Source organism: Accipiter gentilis, chromosome 31 (genome assembly GCF_929443795.1).
Source record: "Accipiter gentilis chromosome 31, bAccGen1.1, whole genome shotgun sequence".
Classification (NCBI taxonomy): domain Eukaryota; kingdom Metazoa; phylum Chordata; class Aves; order Accipitriformes; family Accipitridae; genus Astur; species Astur gentilis.
The window spans coordinates 11,124,858-11,144,757 of record NC_064910.1 but is presented as its reverse complement, the minus strand read 5'-3'; the positions used below and the strand labels follow the sequence as shown (position 1 = coordinate 11,144,757).

The following is a 19,900-nucleotide window of genomic DNA, read 5'->3' as shown; positions in this document are numbered from 1 at the left end:
TAAATAAAAGACCAAGTGTGAAACCCCAAATGAGCATTACGGAAGCCAAGAATCTGTATTTCTAGAGCAGTCTGAGTTTAGATAAGGAATTTGTTTCATATGTGTTTATTTTCAATATAAGGCATATTTTGGCAGCACCTAAAAAAACGTATTTCATTACCACAGATGAACTGTTTAGGGGCCTAGTTTTGGTATCTTTACCGCTGCAGAACTGGCATGAGTGATGAAAAAAGAGTTAAGTGTTCAAATACACATACCTCGTACAAATCATCAAGAATTTTGTGACTACCCTGTTGGTAAAAGTGCTCACAACTGATACTTGACACACACCAACAGTACAGCCGCTTCTAGATCTCCAATGCTAACAATGTATTGATGTATATATAAAAATCATGTCAGACAGGATTGTCAATACAGTATCTTTGATATATATCAAAAAGATTTTTAAACTGTACCTTTTGTATATTTAACTATGAAAATAGGCAAGTCAGTTTCACACTGATATAAAAGAGAATTGGGGTTGCAAGTAGTGCAGAATATCTTTACAAGAAAGATAAAATCTTATCACAAAATAATTCATGCAGCTACTGATGTATTTCTCCTTCTTGTCATATATAAAATAAAATAAGATCAAGTTCTTGGGACTTTCACTATTGCCAACTGTTGCAGAATCTAAGCATCTCCAAGTAAATTATACCTATATCATAGTTCCCTACAGACTTTAGCAAGGTCTGCCTGCTCTCTTTTCTGTGAAAAGGCCTTGAAACCCCGATGATGCTGAGAGCGCTTTTCTTACCGAGTCTTTAAAACATCCCTGATTTAAGTTAGCTGGACCTTTACGGGATCCAGGGTGTTTAAACCAGGAGACATTACATGCAGACAAAGCATCTTCAGCTTTTCACAGATCAAGAAGCTGAGAAGGAAATGCTATTTGTTCCCTTTACTTTGACAGTGTAATGAAGGATTAATTTTTTTGTTAAGTTCTATCACATCTTTGACAAAATCATTATTTCCTATGAAGTCTCCAGCAATGATGTTAATACATTCTTTCCTTGGTCCTGGATACTGTTGCTTTATCCAGATTTTCAAGCATGGAAAACTCTGCAGCGTCATTTTCTTCAGTGATCCAAATGGGTGTACGAGAATATACCTTAAATTTTCAGTAAGGTTAATCCCTGCTACAAAGAATTTTTCTGAAACAAAAATCAGGTGACACATTAAATATTCCTTTGAGGAGAACAGAAACTGCTCAGCATTGCATTAACACCAGATCTCATTCCTCTGGGAATCATTAAAATAGTAACTTCACACTCTTTCTGTATCATTTCCCAACCGTAGAACTGTTTCAGTAGACTGTCTCCCCTTGATGCAACTGCATGCTGTAGTAAATAGTTACTGAGCCAAGCTTGGTTATTGAACCATTCCAGTTTAGCTAAATTTATCTAAATTATTCATTGCAGACTAAAGGTTCTCCACTAACTAGTCCTCCTTTATAATTTATGTTTGTTTCTGTAAGGGTTACTTCCAAATGCTTAGCCTTCCCCCATGACGGACAGGTACGCAGGGTGCACCTACCCGGGCATTTTCCTTTGGGGGGACAGTGTGCTTTTGAAGCAGTTCTCCCCTTCATCACCCCATGCATGCACATCACAGCGCTGCATCGGAGGTTATGAACGAAATTTCTTTCAGCTTAGACTACACCAGCATGATTGAGCGCTGCTATTTCCTGACACAGCTACAGCCTTCACGCATCATTCTTGCAGGGGTCTCTTCTCACAGCAAGGCGAGCCCAATGCGTTTCCCTTGTCATCAGCACTGCCTAAAGCAGCAAGCACTGGGTCGAGGAAGCAGTCTCCTACCTGTGAGATGGGCACAACAGCACCAGCGAGCTGGTCTGTGCTGAGGGCTGCTTTTTCATGGGATCACGCGAGTGAAGCAGCCGCCATGATTTATATAGCCTACGCATGTACATACACTGACGCGTGTATTTGCATGACCAAAGATGAATGTTGTACTTGCCCATGGGTAGGCAAAGCACCGAGTAACATGGGTGCAAAGTGGTTATATCCCGTAATGCTGCGATCACCCAACTTCTGATGAGTTTTGCGTTGCTGTACGTGCCCCTTGTTTCCTCCAAGCAACTCCCCGTGCTTACCTGGACGGCCCATCTGCTTCATGTGCTCTAAATACTGGATAAGAGCGCGAGTGGCAGTTTTGTTTCCCCACCAGTATGGGATCGCAGGCCACAGCTCACAGTGCTTCGCCACTTCCATGTCCTCTTCGTACGAGACTATGGCCTGATGGCCACACTGCCACATGGTCCGCAGTGTCGGCACCACCTAAGAAAGCATGCCCAGGTTGAAGTCAGCAGCATAGCAGTGTTCCCAAAGTTCAAATACTGACCTGTGACGTCACCTTGGTAGAGAGGCACAGATTCAGTTCAAGTAAAGCTTTTATAAGTGTACAGCCCAGTAGGTCACTGGCTGGCTTTACAAGCTGCAGGGGCAACGGGAGCCTGGGAACTTCAGCAGGTTCCTCCTTTCCTCAAAAAATTCAACTATGGTGAAGTACATAACTGAAGGTCTTACACCTGTGTAACAGGATACCACCCCTGTGTCAGCCCTGCTGCACATACTGCTGCTGAAAATTTGTTGGGAGAGGAAGACACAGGCCATTTGGTGAAAGGAGGTAGGAGCAGGGCAAAGCTGTAGGAATGCAGACACAAGAAGCAGGCATAATTTTGGCAAATGCCCCACATAGTGATCCAAATTTGTTGTAGCCATCAAAGAAAAGTGAACTGCTTAACACTCGGTATGACTAAAGTCTTCAAGAGATACATTAATTCTGATTTCTCTAAGCAAGTGGGAAGTTTCTGAAATTGGGGTGCTCCAGACTTTTTGAATTGAGAGAAGGGAAGACTTGCATCAGAAACCTCCTCAGACAGACAAATGGGCTGAAACAGGTCTCTTAAATTCGAGTGTTTCAATATGAAATCACATTTTCCAATCCTTGAAAGTTACTGTCAGACAGAATTGAGGCCCTCTGACTAGTTTTATTGGCAAAACCAACATATTTAACAGCTACTGGTTTTTTAAGAATTTTGTGCTTAAAAGCTATGTCTGTTGCTTATGAAAGGAAATGGTGGCTTTTTGATGTTCCAATTAACTTATTAATTAAAATAAAAGCCAAAGGCAGTTGAAAATGTTTTATGTAAATCTTTGAAGACAGACAGGGGTTCAATGAACATGGGAATCCCTCTTACTTCATCCAAGACAGAAAGAGTGGAAGCCCCAATTAGGTCAGAAAATACTGCAAAATTAAGACACAAGCTACTCAAACTACAAAAACCTGTGGCTGACAGAACCCTTTGCTTTACTCCAGCTGCCTTTCTAAAGCTGGAACCTCTTAAACAAAACAAAACAAAACAAAACAAAAGGGGGTGTGGGATAAAAGCTAAAAAAAAAAGCTACCAGAAATGTGTACATGAGCACAGGTGCTTATTTTGCAAACAAAGCAGAAGTGAAACTGTAAATGTCTAACAAGGGATTTTTAAACCCAGATCAAAGGAAGACACCTTGAATAGTTAAGGCAATTAAAATTTTAAACGCAATGTAATGTTGTCACACTGTGGCCTGTGCCAGTACTACATACAGACCTCTACTTAGCAGTTGCTTCATAAATACTTTAATGCTTACTTTTGTACAACGACAGAGATGCAGTCTTGAAAGAGAGTAGATACCAGATTATTTTAGAATATGTGAGGAAGTACTTGGTTATCTGATGTTCTGTGATCCTGAAAAACCCCACAGCTACCTAACCTGCAATGGTAGCGCTTGCAAAAATGTCGAGATCCATTTTGCTGGTCACAGACCCCACAAAAAAAAATTCTTCCTGCTTGAGGGAAGTACTTGGCTTCTCTTTTCTTCAGTGCCCTTCTTCCCTCCCCCTGGACACACCTCAGAAACGTTCTTCTTTCTTCAGTCAGGTGATCTCAAACCATTTGTTCGTCACCTTTGTTCAACAAACTAACAGCAGCAGCCTGCTCCTTTTGCAGTTAATACCTTTTTTTCTTTTTAAGAGCTAGCCATGTGTCTGAAAGAAAATTTGACCGTCTTCTCCAGTATTGCTCTGCTCATCCACGACTTACACACTCAAGATATTTGGGGAAACAACAAAACAGTGTCACTCAGGTCTTCAGTTATTCAGCTGAGGCCTGAATATTCAGAATCCCCTAGTTCTGCTGAAAATTGTTCTATTTTAACTCTGCTGTACAAAATGCTTTGAAATGGTAATACTCACCCGTTACTGATACACCAGCTTCAAAGGCTGTATTCGAATCACAAACAGGGTCATCATTATCCTGTACCCCTCACATCTCCAGAGAAAACCCTCTGTTCCTGTGCATCTTTGAAATGTTAATTGTTTAACTACTAAAAGCTCCCACACCTTGTAAAAAAGAGGAAGCTAAAAATCTCAACTTCTACAATTTAGCAATCAAATGATTTCTGATTATGTAAATTAAGGCTTTTCTGCAGGTTTGGGTGACTGAAAGCATATTAAGCTAGTTGGAAGGTCAGCTCCAGCTCACGTCCAGGAAAGAAAGTCAATGCCACGAGAAATGTGCCGAGGGCAGAGGTACTATTAAGAGGGACCTTGACAGGCTGGAGACATGGCCTGGCAGAAACCTCATGAAGCTCAACAAAGGCAAATGCAAAGTCCCGCGCCTGAATGGCCTCATCCCACGCATCAGGACGGTCTGGGGGCAGCTGGCTAGAAACCTGCTTTGAAGAGAAGGACCTGGAGCTCCTAGTAGACACCAAGCTGAACATGAGCCAGCAGTGTGCCCACATGGCAAAGGTCAACTGCAAACTGGGCTGTATTAGTAAAGGCACAGATAGCAAATCAAGAGAAAGGGGTTCTTCCCTTCTATTCAGCACTTGTGGAACCACATCTCAAGGACTGTCACCAGCTGGGGCTTCCCCAGTACAAAAAAGTCATTGATGTGCTGGAGTGAGTCCTGCAGTGTGCAACCAGAGCTAGCAGAGGCTGGAGCATGACACGCAAGGACAGGCTGAGAGAGCTGGGTCTGTTCAGCGTGAAGAAGAGAAGACTATGGACAGGTCTTACTGCTGCCTATAAATACTAATGGGTAGATGTAGAGAAGACTCCTCAGATATGCACAGCTAAAGGATGCAAGCCAGCAGGCACAAGTTACAGCAAGAGAGATTCTGATCAGATAGATAAGAAAAACATGTTCACTGTGAGAGTGCACAAGTGTTGGACCAGGCTGCGTAGAAAGGTTGTGGAATCTCCATCCTTGGAGATATTCGAGAATGGATGGGACACAGCCCAATGTAACTTTGAAGTTGGTCCTGCTTTGCATGTTGAGCTTGAACCAGATGACCTCCAGAGGTCACTTCCAACCTAAACTATTATAAATAGCATAAAAATTCATTCATAATTATTGCTGTGAAATGGCAGAAACTGGATTCCTTGAATTCTATAAATACAGTATGGACTATATTTATAACACACACACACCTTCTTTTATTTTCTTTCTTTTCTTTTTAAAAACAAAACTCAGACAGGACAGTGGATGACAGTTGTGTGCCTACTGTTGTCCCACAACTCAACAGACGTGACAGTCAAATTTAATTCCCTCCTCCACACTGTGGGATGTAGGTTTGCTTTATCTCCTCTATTTTATTAGGTAGAGACCTATCTCTGATGCAGCAAATGTTACTTTTCCTAGGTTAAAAATACAGTGAAAGTAGAATATATCTAAATTTGGAATCAAAGATCTCACTGTAATATATCATTCTTAAAAAAGAAGAAAAAGGGGATCTCATACTTACATTTCGGGGACACAGTTTACACTGGAAAATCTCTTTTATACAGGCAATAAGATGACAATGAAGTTTCTTCGTTAATCCATCAAAATTCCTGCAGGCTAAGATAACAACTTCCTGAGGATGAGTTTCCAACCAGCTTAACACTTCCCATAGAATATCCTAGAAGAGAGAGTCATGACAACTTAGAAAATCGTCTGTGCTATGCAGGGGAAAGGACATAAAACCAACAGACCATTGATGGTGGGGTAGACTCGGAATCACAATAATGAAAATCAGGGTAGGTTTCTGGAGGATGACCATCTGACAGCCCACAAGGTGGTCCAGAGAGATGCACCCCAGGAAAATCCACTTTCTGCAGGTCTGTGCTGGTTTGCTCTGGATGTGGTTCTAGCACACTACACTTAACAGCTTTGTATTTTGGTAACACCCATGAAATGTCCTACTGCCTGGAGGCAGGTTAGCAGTAAAACCATCTCCCCAAGCTTCTTTAAGGACAAACAACATATTAGTGGCAAACTCAAAAACAGGGAAGAGTTCTGTGCTTGCTTAAATGTAACAGGACCTGGTTTCCCCATTTGTTGTGGGCAATGACAACTTCTTGAGGACCACAGGGTAATCGGGCACTACACCTAAGTGTTTACATGAGCACGCCAGTCACCATGAAACCTCAACACATGAAGGATTCAGACTCATAAGCATGAAACCAAAGTTTACAAATTAAAAGCTGCATTAGCTGGCTGTGCCTGGCTGTACAGGTCCCAGCAAATGGACAGACGTAAACTACTCCACAGTGACAGAGTGCATGTGAAGAGCAGCTCACACTAGTTTCTTCACAGCAGCTGACAGTAATTTGATCATGGGATCCAGACTTAAGTCTCTCTGTCTTTCAGTGAAATACTTTTTCTTAAAAAAAGTGTTTCTGTGATTTTATTAGGCTTTTAATACCTACTTCTCTTTAATAACTTCTCTCCTTATGGGGGAAACAGGATTGCCCTGGGTAGCATCCTGGGACAACACAAGATAAACCCCAGATATTTCAGGCACTTGGTAGGGGCTGGGCAGTGGAGAGCAAGGCACAGCAACTCCGGTTTGAGGATGAGGAGTTGATTGATGATCCAGTCTCACTTGCAGCTGCTGAAACTAACTTCCAGCCCTGCTGGTTTTCTCTAGTTTGAAGTCCTCACATTAGGAAAATAAATAACCTACTCAGAAAAGCTTGGGCTAGTATTTTCAGATTATCGTGGCTCTTGAACAAAAGAAACAGATCTGGTTTTATAGCCATCCCAAAGGTAAGGACAATACCTGTACAGTAACAGTTGTGTAAACCATATGCACGAAGTACAAATTCATAGATGGATCATTAGCCTTGTGGGCAATCCTGAAATCCAGGTATCTAACTCCAGCCTCGAGCTGCTCCGTCACAGTCAGTACCTGAAAGGTGAAGCAGAAGACAAAGGTCCCAAGAGTTTGGAAGAGATTTGTTTCTTCAGTTTAGAAAGCTGAAAAAGGTGTACAAAGTTAGCCCTATGACATTTTTCACAGGTCTTTCATCTTTAAAATGGCACTATATGGTAGCAAGTCGTAACTATAACATATTTTACTCTCTGACAAGAGGGATCCCAATTTCACTGAGGCATATACTGCAGGTACAGATTAGATTATTCAGACCTCTGCCCTTGTTGTGTCAGAAAGTTAAAGATCCATTCACCTGTGCTTAATACACAATCACTCCTCACAAGACTATTTGTAAGTACAAAAACTGCAGGATCAGCACTTTAGAAATGCTGTATTTTTTTTATTAGATCAAAGACTTTACAATGGTTGTCTCTGCGGAGATCACTCAACCTCAACAGAAGAAAAAAAAACAAAAATAGAAAAAAGTACTGGCTGTTGTTCTTTTTCAAGATAAAGTCTCTTAAAGACTTTGAATTAACCTGTAGAAGTCCTACAAAACAGAGGTCCTTCTCTAGTTCCACTTCCATCAGAGTTCTACTGGATTTGAGGGCTGAATGGAACAGGCGATAAAGCTGAGTTTCTGGGCCAAAAAGTCCCAAATGATATGTCTCTTACCTCTATCAAGACTCTTGTTGCATAAGAGAATAGAATCAATTTAATTAAATATTTTTAAACACTAATTTGTCTCAGTTCAACCTGCTATGGACAACAGTTTCAGGTTTCAGAAGGCATACACTGTACTGATTTAAGTCAGAAAGGGTTCCACAAAAGCTGATCAATACAAGGCATTGCACCTGAATAACCACATTTGTAGCTTTAGAGCCAAGATAGAGCTTAAGACATATGCCAGGATGCTCACCCTGCCTAGCTTCAGCCACCTAACTTTCTGTTCTTAGGGTGGGAATTTAATCTCCCCAGGCTATGCCTGAGCTGCAGGGCTGGGGACAGCCCAGCCCCACGTGTCCCAGGGTGCGGGTGGTGGGGTGCCTTGGGCCAACAGCTCCGTCTGTGCCTGCTTGGTCTCCACCAGGCTGGAGCAGCGGAAGGAGCGATCTGTGCCAAAGTCCCACCTTCGCTTGGAGCACGCTGGAGGTGGGAGTGTATATGGCTGTAGGTCGTATATAACCTTTGTGGCCAGAACGAGCACCAGGTGAAATAGCTGCTCTGGACTGCAGAGAATTAATTTACCTCTGTTGACTGCATAGGAAAGCTAGACAGACTCTCTAATTAGTCACCTGGGTTTGGATACTGAATTAGACAGTGTGAACATTGCCCCCCAAGGCCAAAACTTAAGAGGAAGCCTCGGGGTGCGATGCTGCTCGGTGCTGTGATCTCACACCAGACATCCAGGGCACGAGTGGAAGTTACACCCTGACATCAGCCATTGCTCAGGAAAGATTTGGGCCTCCAGACTGACACCCATAAGAGCCCGGGCTCAAGCCAGGCACTGCCTCCGAGGCACTGGGCCATCCAGGGACCTGTGGGTCCTACCATCAGTAGGGCTCCTTGGTGTCTCTTCTGGATACCAATGGGCGGATTCACCTCCTCGCAAAGATAACTCGAGGACCGCAGAGCCAAGGACAGGCAGGATCGCAGCCGTGCCTTTTCCCCGTCAGCACCAGACCACTTCCCGCTCAGCACGCTGGGTTCTGACCAGAAAATTATTATAATGATGGAAGGAGCTTGTTAGTCACCCACAGGGTCACTGCACTGGCCAGCAACCCACAAGTTGGCTAAATCTTGCGTTGGCTTAAGTCCCAAAGCAAAAAGCAGCTCAAGACAAGGCACTGTGCTAAGTGAGTGCCTTTCCACATCAACTCATCATTGCCATTACATATTCAATATCTGGTAGTGTCTACAACGCCAGTTTGCCAGGGCTGCTCAAACACAACGAAAGAAGCCTAGGCATAATTATTTCCATTTATCAATTATTCAGTTTTAATTCCCTAATAATGAACTACTCCTCCAATAAGAACAAAAGCGAAAAGATTTTTGGGACCTCTTTGATGCCAGGAAAGTCTGTTCTTCAGAAAAATCTTCAAAAGCTCTAGCTTAAATCATGATCCCCAACTTTGCCTTTAACTTACATTTGTGAGGAACAAAGAGATAACTACTACCTTATTATTTAGACATTTTAAAAAATTAACTAATCCTTACAGGAGGACCACACCTTCATTCTCTCAATGTTTATGGATAAAAAAATTCCCTTCAACAAGATTTTTGTCTTACACAATATAGATGGGGAAAACAACTGACATCTCACACAACAGTGGCAGTAAAAGTGACAAGCATTACCTTCTGAACAAAGTGTAAAAGAAAAAACCTCTTTTGATTATAGTAATATTAAATGTTATAAATAACAACAATAAACGTGAAAAAGAAGATGAGTTCCTAGTACCAAGTGGTCAGCTTTAAACAACATCTTTGTCTAAGTATCATCCCTGCCTCACTTACACACTTTTTCCCCCACAAAAGAAGATCTGGTATGTATGGCACCTATCTCATACCCCAATGGGCTGGTTTTGGCTGGGGTAGAGTTAATTTTCTCCATAGCAGCTAGTATGGGGCTGTGTTTTGGATTTGTGACCAAACCAGTGTTGATGACACAGGGATGTTTTCGTCACTGCTGAGCAGTGCTCACCCAGAGCCAAGGGCTTTTCTGCTTCTCCCCCCACCCCACCAGCGAGCAGGCTGGGGGGGCACAAGGAGTTGGGAGGGGACACAGCCGGGACAGCTGACCCAAACTGACCCAAGGGACATCCCAGACCATATCATGCTCAGCATATAAAGCTGGTGGAAGAAGGAGAAAGAGGGAATGTTCGGAGTGATGGCGTTTGTCTTCCCAAGTCACCGTTCAGCGTGCTGGAGCCCTGCTGTCCTGGAGATGGCTGAACACCTGCCTGCCCATGGGAAGTGGGGAATGGATTCCTTGGTTTGCTTTGCTCGCATGCGTGGCTTTTGCTTTCCCTATTAAACTGTCTTCATCTCAGCCCACAAGTTTTCTCATTTTTAGCCTTCTGATTCTCTCCCCCCATCCCAGCCGGGGGGAGTGACCAAGTGGCTGCATGGGGCTGAGCTGCCGGCTGCGGTTAAACCACAACACCCAAGAACAGTATCTCATCAGAGCGCAGATTTCTGGGCAGAAAGCTTTTCTTTCATTGCGCGCAGGAGAGCATGACCGCTCTCAGCACTGCAGCACAAGCTTCAACTTTGCCCAGGCATGACAAGAACGCTAGACAACAGTTACCTGTGTTGTAGACCACTTCATGATAATGGGGTGCACAATGCAGGGCATACATTTGTTCAAAAACTTCACCAGCTTCAATTCATTGCCACTAACACCAGAGTTTTTATCCAAGCAGTAGGTCATAGTGTCATGACTCCCTGTAGAATACAAAATAAAAAATGTACAGAAAATGTATATTTCTTAACTACTCAAGACCACAATACATGGTTATATTGCATGCATACACCTGACATGCCACCCCATTTCCAAATCACACACCTATATTGCCCGACAGCCTATGTAGGTATGGCAAAAAGGTGGGCTCTTCTACAGAGGTTGCTCACCTGACATTAATAAGCATAGCATGAAATCCTAGTGAAGGGAAGGCATCAAGACTTTTCAATAAAGCATCTGAAGTACACACCAATGTTGTTTGCCTTAAACCACAATAAAACAGCCTGTTTCAACTAGCATCTTCCACTGAAATAATTATCTTGATGTGAAAACTCACTTTTTTTAGGGAATAAATAGCGGACAGCTGAATTTATCTAGAATTTGTCCTGTTTTCAGAGTTGTCCAAATGCAGGACTTCATACTGAAGTCCCATTATCTCTGCACAGGAAAATATGACTGAAAGCAGAAATTCAGCTTCTTACACCTTTGACTGGACCAACTCCTAACTTGGCACTTTCAGCATTTATGTCTTAAATATCTGGTAAAAAATGCCCTCCTGAACTAACAACCACATACCCTACAAAAACAATGTAAGAGGTGGGTGCTTGAAGGTTTCAGAGGCAAATCCAAGTCCAAGTTTACATGTGACAGATGAACAAGATCCACTTTTTATGGACTTCAAAAGTTACCCGACTCTTTCTAGCACAGGGAATTACACAGGGGCAGGTTAAGCACCAGAGCCAAGTACAGCCTGCCCAAATATTTGACTTCTTTGAAGTCTGAATAAGTCTGACACATCTCTTGCATCATGTTTAGATGAAAATGTGTTGCAACTCACAATTTCTTCAGGATGGGAAAGCAGTGATTTTGCCAGCTTTTCCTGTTCCATTATTTCTTCTAATTTTATAAAGCATCAATAAGAAAAGCTAACAACTCAATGAAGTGACTTGCTGGGATCTTTACAGAGTATCTGTAAGGAATTTGCATATCATTTTGTTTTTTAAGTCTTCTGTCAAACAAATTGTTCACTGGTGCTAGGAGCTGCCTTCCTGAATGGTCAGTCTTACTGGTGCTAATGGCAATATTTCTAGTAGCCAAAGAAAATGGACAACATCATTGTATTTGAAATAAAGAAAATCCTTTGAAACTGTCAGTAATAGTTTAATGTCTCACTCAATTTTTTCACCTTTTAAAACTGGGTTTCTGTCTATTTTCCTGCTTTAAACACCCAAACCAAGCTCACTGCAGATGGAAGATCGATAATGAGGGCATGCAATCAAAGAAGTTTGTCTTACAAGATGTAAGAGTCAAACCATTAAATACCCATGGACCAAATCCAAGTCCAAAAGGAGTGAACAGGATTCCGTTGATGGGCATTGCATGTACTGATGCTAATCAGCAAATGGATAGTGACCTTTCATTTAGGAGTCATCTTGTGATGTCAGTGAGTTATAGTAATGAAAGGAAGATGGGTATATCCATGACACAACTAATATGATGCAAAGAGAGTGAGCTGGCAGCACTGTGCTGAACCTGGTGCAAACACAACACTAATTACTGAGACTTGCCTCTGTCTCCTCATCATGCTTTCAGAATGCAGTCTCCCACATTTCTTGCATGCCTTGTTGTCTTCTCTATCCGAGATAAGCTTCAACTTCCAAACTGGGCTTCCCCCAGTCATTGCTCCCTCTAAAAACCTGCCAGAGCTGTCTTGACCTGGTTGGTCTTGATCTGCTTTTGTTCTGACCTGGACCAGTTTTGTAGGTCAGCTGGACAGCCATCAAAATCTTCCAAGCTAATGGCCTGCAATGCTCTGTAAAGGCCTCCAATGTTTGCTGAAATGGGCTTGTCTTCAACTATTCTTTTCTTCTCCTGCCTGTTCTCCATGCAGGTATATTCACAAGAACAACAAACAAACGTTCACAAGAATAACAAGGTCACCGTTAGGAGAAGAGCCAGGAAGTCAAAGGCACACATCAGCAGGTTCTCAGCTTTCTACAATGTCCAAGAAACACCACTGTGGAAGTTTTTTAGAAACAATATGGTTCCTTTTCCACAAAAAAAATACAAAAACCACTGACCATGCTACTGACCTTTTGAAGGATTTTTGCAAGAAGAGCAAAAAGGAAAAAAAAAAAAGGGGGGGGGGGGAGAGAAAAAAAAAGAGGAGAATATGACCTTCTTTCTTCTGTCATAAAACAGATACTTATTTTCTTTTCTTGATGGTTAAATGAGAAATACAAAATTTTTTATAACATCTGTTCTGAGGTCCTCTTACATAGGCTTTATCCAAAACAGAGGTGCGCTTGTTTTGAAATTAACATCAATTTAAATTACATATCCAAGAAGTCACCACAAAATAAGTTTCTAGGTTTCAATTTTACCATTAGTTCACAAAGGGCAGGGGAACAAAAAAAAAAATCCAACACAGTTCTTGCGTCCTCCCAGGGCTCCACCCACTGAAGACAAGACTTGATTTTTCCCCACTATCTCTCAATATACATCTTTGCTAAAGTTAACCTACGATCCTGTAGCCTACGTAAAACATTTATCTACATGCTGTGCTGCTTTCTACCCAAACTACCTGTCACATTAACAGGTGTGAGAAAAAAAATGGGCTAGACTTTTCTATAGTGCCATTTTCATTGTGGAGGCAAAGGGAATCACTCAAGAGCTGACAGCCCTCCAGTGCCTCTCCACATGCCAGTGAAAACAGGTTCTCCCATAACTTCTTTGGACAGAATGAAAAAAAAAAAAAAAATCACCTATTCAAGGCAGCAGAGAGAAGCAATACTATGACCAAAGGAAGGCTAATGATACACAGGTCTGAATGTAGTACCAGTGAGGGCAACAGCTATAGCACAGCTGTGTTTACCCATAATAGGATAAATCCAGTTTTTGTAAGCAGGGTCATGTAGAAAAGTCACACTCTACATTAATAAAAACATATGTTAATTAAAAGTCTCCATCCTCCTTTTTTCATACCTTCACACACTCTTTTAAACAATACAAAGAAACAAATAATAAGGTAAAATGTTATTTCTCTCCTTTTGGAACCATTTTATTATGTAGGAAGTGACAAGAACAAATTAGGAAAATCTCACCATTGCCCAGATAAGCAAATGCTCCAGTTATTAACACTGATCTGACAAGATGATGCACAGGGACTGCAAAAAGGTCCCTCTTTCTTTCCTTCCCTCAAAACAAAATGAAATGAAAAAATCCTTTCCCCCCCCCCCCCCCTTCCAAGAAACCCCAAACATTACAGACTAAAAGTATTTACATGCATGCACACATCACACAAACCCTCCCTCAAGCCCTTCTCCCACACACTGACCCAAATAATAAATGTAGCCATCCTGAAATGGGACAAACAGGATGTTCTAATGCTTAAATGACACACTAACAAAACAGTGGAGAACAAAAGTTAATCTTTACCTGGAAGAGCTAAGTTATAGAGGGGAATATCCCAGAGCTTCTCTGGTAATTGTGACATCCATTGTCCATATTCATGGCACACATGAACGGAGGTCTGCAAAGGGCCTTCCATTAGTGCCTGCTCTAGGACTTCATAGGGTATTCTGGGAGGGAAAAAGAAAAGAAAAAGAATAAACCATTCCATATACTGTGGTTGAATTAATGTCATTGCACCTAAGCAGAATGGATTTATACATGCTATAAAATGTCAACCCTTCTCTCAAGTAGTTGTGTCAACCCTCCTCTCAAGTAGCTGCAGCAAAATGTCAAGAGCTCCTCAGCCACAACATGAGCTGCTTTTGATAACATTGTGTCCCAGCACAATGCCAAGGGAGGGTTCCAGCTTCAGGCTCAGATACTGACCAACTGAAAGAAAAAAATAGAGGCAAGACAAATATGTGAAGCTTCGCTGGTACCGAGAAATGACTGTCTACATTGGCTATTGTGGCATCATGAGGAATAACCTACCTCCAGTGTGAAACAACATCTGTTCCTTTTCAAACCTTTTCAGAAAAGCTGTCACTGTGAACGATTCCTTCTTGTCTGCTACAGCAATGGCAGTCAGATATGCATTTGTGCAGGTTTTGTGCTCTGCCAAACATCCTCGCTGGTGCCTGGTCCCTTTTGCTGCATCTCAGCACAGTCATTCCTGAGATTGCTTCTCCGCAAAGTATTCTTCAGGTTGCTTTTGGGAGGCGGTTGGTTTTTCTGGATTTACAGGTGACCCATACTGTTTATACGAAGAACATTTCCTTAAACATGGTGCAGTAGATATATTTTTTTTTTTGGCAGACACATAGGGTCATCTGAAAGGCAACTTTAGGAATTACATTCCTAAGTTTTATGTCCATACCGCACATAACAGATACAATCTGCTTTTATATCTGCCAACACACGTAGCGTCACTCATCTAGCCTGTCCTGCTGTGCCTTTGTGTGGCTTTCAATTGGTCTCACTAAGTACGGACAGCCCAGTTAAGAATGGGACCGTGTCAGCTGAGGGAAATGCCCAGCACCCCTGGAGCAGTGACACAGGCTGCACGTGTCTGCTGTGTAACCTGGGGCTTTCCTCCTGGCGAGAGCAGCTACCTCTGAGGTTATCCATACACACAAGGCCATTGCGTAAGCAGGAAAGAAGTGGTTTAAACCCCCTCTTGCTCCCTTTGTATCCTTTTTAAAAAACAGATATTTGATGGGCCTAGTGCAAAGTCAAGTGGAAAAACTCCCATGGATTTATTCAAAAAAAAAAGGTGCAGATCTTTTAGTCCTGCATAAGCAAGTGGCCTCTATATGCCACGTCTGGTATTCTTATTCTTGGAAAGAAGTTCGGATCTCGGGCAGATCAACTCATCCGTCCTCTGGCTCTGGAGTTTAACATGCTGAGCTCCTGCCTCCTGCAGACCCCTTGCTCAGACAACAGAAGCCTGCAGCTGATCTTGGCCCCTTTTCCTGCGTTTCGTGCTTCCTCAGACCGCACACCCCTGCCCACCCAGGGCTGCTCTGCTCTAGTCTATGTACCATGGAGCATCAGCGTGGACAGGGGCTGCAGATGCTAAGAACAACATTGCTATTTAGTAGTTGCAAAAGACTAGATAGTTTTTCTCCTTCCCAAGCTCTGAAGCTGACAGGAGCTGTGAGGACAAAACACTCCAGCACATGGCAGCACTTAGGCAGGTCATGTACACAGACCAGAAGCCGAACTATAAGCACTCTTTTCCTCTTTTCCTTGGGATCTGCAGCTCCCTTTCCAGAGCCATTGGGGCTGCCTAATTCCTCTGTTCCCCAAAGCCACCCGGGCCCCCCCAGAGCAGGCACACAGCCCCCCAGTGAGCAGCAGGGACCCGTAGGCCCGCCGGCCAGCAGCACCTCAGCCCAGCACAAGCTCCTCTGCACCGACAGCACGTCCAGGACGCGTCCGAGGGTGCAGGTTTACCTGCTGCCGCCCTCTCCTCCTGCCACGGGCTCTCATCGCCTTGCCTGGGCTAACGCAGGCACAGTCCCACAGCTAACAGAAAAAAGCTGGTTTTCTGCCATGCTAGTCCCTCACACCAGTTCACCACCGAGTCCGGACAGCCCACTGCTGGCCCGTGCTGAGGAGGCAGCAAGTCCCATGGTCGGCTTTGCCGGGCTGTATGACAGACCCCTCGGTGTTGCCGGGCCAAAATCCACTGGCAGCAGATTCTCAGCCTGGCACAAGCTGCCATTGATGCCCCAATCCCTGCAGGACCAGGGCACTTCACAAGGAGCTTCCTGCTGGACCTGGGAAAAGGTAGCAGAGAGCAGAAATGGCAAGACAAAGCCATGCTGTGGTCCTGCAAACACAGACAAGTGAGATTCACATCTCCTCCTCCTCTTTCTCCTCCTCCTCCTCCTTTTCTTCCCACCTGCCTCCGCAGCACCCTGAGGCTGAGAATGGCAGCCGCTGGGAGCGCGCAGCAGGAGCAGCAGCACCACGGCCGTCTGCTGATCAAGGCCCATACAGAAGCAACCGGAGCAGATTTTGGCCCGATCCCCTGTGCAATGCAAAGCCCTAGATGTTCACACCACCACCTCCAAACTCAGCTGCTACCTTGTGTTTGAGGTGTGGGATATCCTTTAGGGAGAAACCGAGGCTTGCCTGGAGGAATGAAATTACAACCATTAGCTACCGCCTCTCATGACTAAATCCTAAACTTTGCCAAGGAGAACCATGTCTTTATGCCCCCCCTTCCAGACAGGCAAGTCCACCCTACACACATTGCTGTGATTAACTACTGTATTGAGTTTGTGTGCAAGGCTTTGGTAGCGGGGGGCCTACTGGGGGGACTCCTGTGAGAAGCTGCTGGAAGCTTCCCCTGTGTCCGACAGAGCCAATGCCAGCCGGCTCTAAGATGGACCCGCTGCTGGCCAAGGCCGAGCCTGTCAGCAACGGTGGCAGTGCCTCTGGAGAATGTATTTAAGAAGGGGAACCTGTGGTGAGTGAGAGGACTGGAATGTGAGAGGAACAGCCCTGCAGATACAGAGGTTAGTGAGGAAGGAGGGGGAGGAGGTGCTCCAGGCGCCGGAGCAGAGATTCCCCTGCAGCCCGTGGGGAAGACCCTGGTGAGGCAGGCTGTCCCCCTGCAGTCCAGGGAGGTCCATGGGGGAGCAGATCTCCACCTGCAGCCCGGGGAGGACCCTACGCCGGAGCAGGGGGATGCCCGAAGGAGGCTGTGACCCCATGGGAAGCCCACACTGGAGCAGGTTCCTGGCAGGACCTGTGGCCCTGTGGGGAGAGGAGCCCACCCTGGAGCAGGTTTGCTGCAGGACTTGTGACCCTGCGGGGGACCCACACTGGAGCAGTCTGGGCCTGAGGGACTGCAGCCCGTGGGAAGGACCCATGCTGGAGCAGTGTGCTCCTGAAGGACTGCACGCCATGGGAAGGACCCCATGGGGAAGCAGGGCCCGAGTGCGGAGTCCTCCTCCCCTGAGGAGGAAGGAGCGGCAGAGACCAGGGGTGGCGAGCTGACCCCAACCCCCATTGCCGGGGGGAGGAGGGAGAGAGAACCGGGAGGGGGGTTGAGCCGGGCAGGAGGGAGGGATGGGGGAAGGTGTTTTTAAGATTTGGTTTTATTTCTCATTACCCTACTCTGATTTGATTAGTAATAAATTAAATTAATTTTCCCTGAGTTGGATCTGGTTTGCCTGTGATGGTAATTGCTGAGTGATCTCTCCTGTCCTTATCTCGAGTCGTGAGCCCTTTGTTATATTTTCTCTCCCCTGTCCAGCCGAGGAGGACAGGGACAGAGCAGCTTTGGTGGGCACCTGGCGTCCAGCCAGGGTCAACCCACCACAACTACCCTCGCCCCCCTCGTTCACGGCAGCTTTCCGACCTGACCTTGGGTGGTCTGAGCGCAGGCAGCAATTACATTCTGAGGACTCTACCAGGACACAAACAATAAACAAGCAATAAAACATGCAAATGTGCAAAGCCAGTAGAGATCATTGTCCTCTAACCTCAGGACACCGAGAGCATCTGGTAGGATCTTACCCGGGTTGTGCCCAAAGCATGCCTCGCACCCGCAGCCCCCCCAGCCCGGAGTGCTGGACAACAGCCAAACACCACGCAGCTCCAGGAGGGAAATATAATTAATGAACGCTGGATGATGACATAATTAAAGCATTTTCTGCAGCTGACCCAGAAGCTAGCTAACGTCACAGGAATTACAGGGAAACCCCGTGACAAGAACTACCCGAACCGCCACAGCCGGGAACAAGCTGCCGGCCCCACCAGTGGCAGGGCTGATCCCAGGGGAGAAGCTGGGACCCCACACCCCCTCGGGGCACCCCGCTATCCCACCTGCGGGAGGATAGATTCTTCCCTCCCCCCTCTTTTTTTAATCGCTTTACTTACTGCAATGAAGGACGAGGTTTCCATCTTGGCTCTCCCAGCAGCCCCGCACAGCCCCGCTCCCCCCGGGCTCCCGCAGCAGGCACTAACCCCGCACTGCCCGCCCCGAGTGACGGCAGGTCTGAGGAAGGTGAAGGAGGGGCGAGAGAGGGGAGGAAGAAGAGGAGGAGGTGGTTGTGGTTAAGCAGAGCTGCCCGAGACGCGGCCGGTGTGTTGGTTCGGGAGGAACCCGCGGGTGGGGGGAGGCGAAGGGGTGCGGGGGAAGCAGCAAGGAGTAGTGTGGAGCCATCCTTCAGAGGCATTTGAAGTCTATTACTGCAAAAAAACCCTCAAAATATATATTTCTAAATATAGATATAAAGTCCCTTAAGTGCCTGCTTTGTCCAACAGAGTTTCACTAATTCTTTTCCTCCTCTTTAGCCTGTACAGCCCCTCATCCGTGGTGAAATTCACTCGTATTTACTATGGTACCTTGCAGAAATCTAGCCAAGCTCCTCAAAAAGCTTTTCTGTGTAAGGAGGCAAAGAAGTGAGTGAACGGCAGGTAGGGGCAAACATGCAAATCCTTGGTGTGGTTTTGGAAAGAGGGTGCCTTCTCAGCCTTCCCAGGGTGGTGGAGGAAGCTCCCCTACTTCATCTCCCTGTTCCAAATCAAAACGCACAGTTCCCTCAGTAAAGAATGGTGAGCTGAAACTCTGATGGAAAGAATGGACAGAGAAGATTAACTTCCCTTTCTCCCCCACAGGGCAGCATTCCAGAGGGTCTTCTACAGCAGAACTGGGATCTGACCACTCTGGGATCCGACCACTTGGGATCCTACTGTGGTCAGGACTAGGGAAAATTCAGGCTGCTGCAGTGTTGTGCATCTTAATGCAAGGATGTATTTTTCCAGATACTCCTTTTTCACTGTTTCATTTTTGTGTGAGGCAGAGCAAAAGGAAGAGCAGTGTTCATATACAGAGCAAAACTTGCCGTGCCAACAACAGCGGCCGGAGCAGTTTAATATTCAGCTAACCGAGTCGTTCCCGTTGGTGAGTCCCAGGATGGCAGGGCTGCCTGGGCTTCAGGGTTATGCCACAGTTCAGACTGCTGTTTATATATCAATTCTCACAGAGTATCACAAAACTAGCTGGAGGTAGATGCAGAATAGATGCACAGCAGTTTGTAAAGCTAGGCACAAAAAGGACAAAATGCCAAAAGGGATGAAGTAGAGCAAAGGAGAAGGTAAGAAAGATGCTATTTAAAGGCTGTGTGCTTTTTGCACCACCATGATAGAAAGTAGCTGAGAACAGTTACACAGAAGTATTACTGTGCTCTTCATGGAATGAAATAAATGGGAAAGTATTTCA

General features: G+C 45.0%; 1 protein-coding gene across 4 annotated transcripts; it reads right to left on the bottom strand.

Annotated features, from left to right (window-relative positions):
* Positions 1 to 487: 487 nt before the first annotated feature.
* PLCXD1 (phosphatidylinositol specific phospholipase C X domain containing 1) lies at positions 488 to 18,611 on the bottom strand. Of its 4 annotated transcripts, none has more exons than XM_049834398.1 (7): positions 18,556 to 18,611; positions 14,146 to 14,288; positions 10,555 to 10,691; positions 7,155 to 7,283; positions 5,856 to 6,011; positions 2,156 to 2,339; positions 488 to 1,193 (listed from the first exon to the last, which is right to left on the bottom strand). In XM_049834398.1, exons 2-7 carry the CDS (start codon positions 14,255 to 14,257, stop codon positions 928 to 930), a joined length of 984 nt encoding a protein of 327 aa, XP_049690355.1. In that variant the 5' UTR covers positions 14,258 to 14,288; positions 18,556 to 18,611; the 3' UTR covers positions 488 to 927. The 4 variants fall into 4 exon arrangements, with proteins under 4 accessions (XP_049690355.1, XP_049690354.1, XP_049690353.1 ...); XM_049834397.1 differs by lacking the exon at positions 18,556 to 18,611 and adding an exon at positions 14,653 to 14,719; XM_049834396.1 differs by lacking the exon at positions 18,556 to 18,611 and having other exon boundaries at positions 14,146 to 14,353.
* Positions 18,612 to 19,900: the final 1,289 nt, after the last annotated feature.